This window comes from Podarcis filfolensis (genome assembly GCF_964270895.1).
Source record: "Podarcis filfolensis genome assembly, chromosome: 12".
In the NCBI taxonomy this organism is placed as follows: Eukaryota; Metazoa; Chordata; class Lepidosauria; order Squamata; family Lacertidae; genus Podarcis; species Podarcis filfolensis.
In genome coordinates this window covers 25,723,419-25,727,458 of record NC_139614.1, presented here as the reverse complement: position 1 = coordinate 25,727,458, position 4,040 = coordinate 25,723,419, and the positions used below count along the sequence as shown (strand labels likewise).

General features: G+C 51.2%; 1 protein-coding gene across 1 annotated transcript; it reads right to left on the bottom strand.

Moving 5' to 3' along the window:
• Nucleotides 1-2,532: 2,532 nt before the first annotated feature.
• FERD3L (Fer3 like bHLH transcription factor) lies at nt 2,533-3,220 on the bottom strand. The gene has a single exon (XM_083577499.1). The coding sequence runs from the start codon at nt 3,174-3,176 to the stop codon at nt 2,619-2,621; it is 558 nt and encodes a 185-aa protein (XP_083433625.1). The 5' UTR covers nt 3,177-3,220; the 3' UTR covers nt 2,533-2,618.
• Between the last annotated feature and the right edge of the window lie 820 nt (nt 3,221-4,040).

The following is a 4,040-nucleotide window of genomic DNA, read 5'->3' as shown; positions in this document are numbered from 1 at the left end:
GAATTCCACTTAAAATAGTGATAGCATTTAAATTTTATCAAAGCACACTAGGTGGAAAGCAGAGTTGTGTAATGAACACAGTATTTATTTTACGAAACCAAAACATCAGGGAACTTCTGAATACTCTTAATGAACTTGTCTGTGTCCGACATTGTCCACAGTGACAGAGTGAAATATAATCTGATCACAAATATCCTGGTATTTGAAACCCACCAGTTATACCATGAGCCCCAGGCCAGTCTCTGTAGGAAAAGACATCCAATTAACTCTGAGATAAATGATGAACACTAGGGAGCCATTTTAACAAACACACAAAATACTATATCATAATGCAGATCATTTCCAGTTTATTGAGCATTATCCTAATTAGTTTGTAGGGAGCTTATACGACACCAGCTACTTATAACACATGCATTTTGAAATGCTTGTGGGGAGGTTATACAAGGTTGCATCAAGCAATTGTTGTCCCCGCACTTTCCATTGCAGTTTCCCCATCGCCACATAAAGTCCTGTTCTTTCTCAAGCAGGTTTCATTGCGCAAGAGAGCCCAATCCACTGTAACTGGATAGCCTGAATTTGTGGATATGCACTTGAATACCACCTGCAAAAAAGTGAGAGTCTGGAAGCCACCTAAGACAATATAATATCAATAAAAAGAATATTTGGAGGCAAATTTCAGCTGTGATACATATATTGTCAGAAATACAAAGGAGTGCCTTTCTGGCATAGTTCCAGACTTTTACAAAGGCAACAATGGCATCTAATGCAAATTGTGAATGCCGTTACAGTTTGCCCTTACATTTCACTGGAGTCAAATAGAAAAGACAGAAGCAACAAACACTACATTGAACCTGGATGGATATATTAAAGTTAAAGACAATCCAGTTCAGCCAAAGTACTTGGAAGCACAAATACCATTTCACATGATATCTTATATGATCCAGAAATTAAACTCTACGTCAGGGGAAAGATGTTCACCTTGGAACATGCGATGGAAGCATCTTCTCCTTCTTTGCGGGGGGGGGGCAACGACGACATGAGTGTGGATTTGATGCCAAAGTGCCCCCTGGCACATGTACCAAAGATGGTGGCAGTGGGAGCAAGAAGCCATCCACCCATGTCTTCATTCATACATTACAACGTATTTGACTTTGCTTAGTGGTTAAAACCATATGGCTTGTGGATTGAGCAGACTGTGTGTGTGTGTGTGTGGTCGTTGCTCTCTCAGCCCCCACCTTCCTGAAAATTCAACAGCTTCCCCACCCCACCAGCATTTCAGTTCCTTGATGGAACAGGTGACTATGTATGAAGGAGAGAAGGAAGATCATTAAAACATAACCGTTCATTTTTGTCAAAACAAAGATTACATCTGATCACTTTGTGGTAGTAAAAAATCCATCGCTGGGAGGAGGGGTGGGTGATTGGGGCGTTAATTAAAAAATGGAAAACAGAACTGTGAACAAATCTGGGCCAACTGACAGCCACCCAGCACTCTGGTGACCCACAAATTCCTCTGTATTCCGCCACACTCACATTGTCCCCAAGAAGCCTTTCCTCAAGAATTGTCTTGCCTTCCTTCCCTTGCCGAGATGGAAAAGCAAGGAAATAGAAACAGGTGCAGCGCAACCCGCATTCTGAAAGAGGGCGAGAGAGAGGCGCGGGAGGCATGGGCGTAGCCAGGGTTTTTTTTGGGGGGGGGGGCGGGGCTGGACTTTGTTAAGAGAGGCAGGGCTTTTGTTAAGCGGGCCGAACCAACGTGTTTGGTCAGTTAGTTAAGTATTTTTATTGTTTTACTTGATCTAGCGGGGCAGTTGCCCTCCTCTGCCCCCCCCCGCTACGCCCGTGACTGGAAATCCCTTTGCCCCCCAATCTGCTCCTCATCTCCACTCTCTTCTTCCGACAGCCATTACATCCCCTAAACTCAATCAAAAACCCTTTTCAGCTTCCCTTTAATGTTCCAAGCTACCTGCTGATTTCACATCCCGTAGCATTTTCCCTCTCTCTCCTCTTCTACACCGCCTGGATTTTATTCAGTGTCTTTCCAACTTTCCTCCCGTGCACCCTTCCTTGCCTGGAACCGCACCCCCAATTGGGCGGCGCCAGAGGGGAGAAACCCCACAAACAGGGAGCTAATCCGCACTTGTCCCCCTTTTCTGCACTTCTATAATGAAAAAGCTGCTATTTTCCTTTCTCACCCACCTAGAAATATACTTTGCCCCTTCTGCGACGGCCCCTCAAAAAAAATTTTCTCTGGCTCCCTCCTTTGAAAACAAATGGCCCTGGGATCCCAACTCTCGGGAAATAAGCGTGTCAGGTCGCCCACCGGGGGTCCAAACGACCCCTTTCCCTTGTCAGTTGCCGCATCATCCCATCAGATCTCCTCTCCCGTCCAAAAGAAGCGGCAGACGAGCCGTTCGTTGCAAGTCAGCCAGTTATATGGCCTCGACGTGCGCCCGCTCCTTAGCTTCTCTAGAGAAGACCGACTCAGGAGCTGCCTTCAGCCTGAAGGAAATGTCTCCCTGCGTCTTCTCTCCCGCCTTCCAGCCAGCCTTGGGAGCGCGCAGCTATGGGCTTCTGAGTGCTCTCCATCCTTGGATGGACGGCGCCCCCGCCTCGCCCTAGCTGCTCCCGCGGCCCTCCAGCAGCTCGGTCATGAAAGAGATGTAGACGATAGCCAAGCGCAGCGTCTCGATCCTGGAGAGGCGCTTCTCGTAGGCGAAGGTGGGCACCTTCCTGCGCAGCTGGTCGAAGGCTTCGTTGAGGTTGAACATCCTCTTCCTCTCCCGCACGTTGGCCGCCTGGCGCTGGGTGTGCGTGATGAGGCGCTTGCGCTTGGGTCTGCCCATGAAAGCGGCCCTCCTCAGCCCTCCATCTGGCCCCCGTTCTCTTTCCTCCTCCCCCTCCTCCCCCTCGTCTTCTTCTTCCACCTCGGGGTCTTCCTCACCCATGCGGAGCAGTCCTCCGGAGGCAGTAGAAGACCTTTGGCCAAAGGGAGCTCCGGAGGGGAATGCGTAGAGATCCAAAGGGGCCGCCGCCAGTCGGGGAAGCCCTTCGGTGCTGAGATCGGCCAACAGGTCCAGCATGGATGGGGTCCCCAGCCTTCCTTCGTGGTGGTGGTGAGGGGGCCATTCGCTGGAGGTGGAGGATGTGCTGGGACTAGTGGTGGCGGAGGTCATAGTGGCTTGAGCCGTCCTCTGACGCTTATAGCCCCGACGGGAAGGCGCTGCTGGTGGTGATGATGCTCGTGGTGGGCATTAATATTTATAACCCCGGAGGATCACCGGATTAAGGGCTTGGAGGAGGCTGGCCAAAGGGGCGAGGCTGATGCGAAGCGACAGGCGAGGCTGTCGGAGACACAGGAGCCTTGCCAGAGGCGAGTTGCCGCCGGGGACGAAGCAGCCCTTGCCCCAGAGACGAGGCCGCCAGTTCCTTCTTGGCAACAGCCCCTCTTAGCCACCTGGGGAGAGACCCTTTTCATCCCCATCTGCAGCCGCTACCAAAGGATTTTCACTCTGGAAGGAGCTGGGGAGGGGTGGCGGAGGGAGGAAAGGAGGGACACTGGGCCTGTAGTGTGTGTGTGTGTGTGTGTGTGTGTGTGTGTGTGTGTGTGTGTGTGTGTAGGAGGGGGGTGGGGAGAAGAAGCCCTTTCAATGGATGTCACAGACAAGCGCAGGGATGCTTTTAATGATGCCCTGAAGAGCGAACCTGCCTGCCAAGGGTCACGGGGGAATGTTTGCCCCGTATCCCAGCGCAATGGCAGATGAATGGGAAGGCCTCCATTAGCCTAAGTAAGCATAGTTGGGGAGGTGGTGGTGAGGGGAGAGAGGGAGGGAGGAGACCCTCCATTGCATTCCCAGTGGTAACTCTGGGACTCGTTCCTCAAATATCTCACCCCTTTCCTGGCATAAGTGTGCAAACAGCTCTCTGCTTAGCAGGGCTTATAAAGGCGGGAGGGGGGGGGAGACACCCGAGAGAGTCTCCAGGGGTCTCCGAACACGTTTTAGGTGCCTTTTAGCAGCAGTCTCGGCTGAGAAATTGAG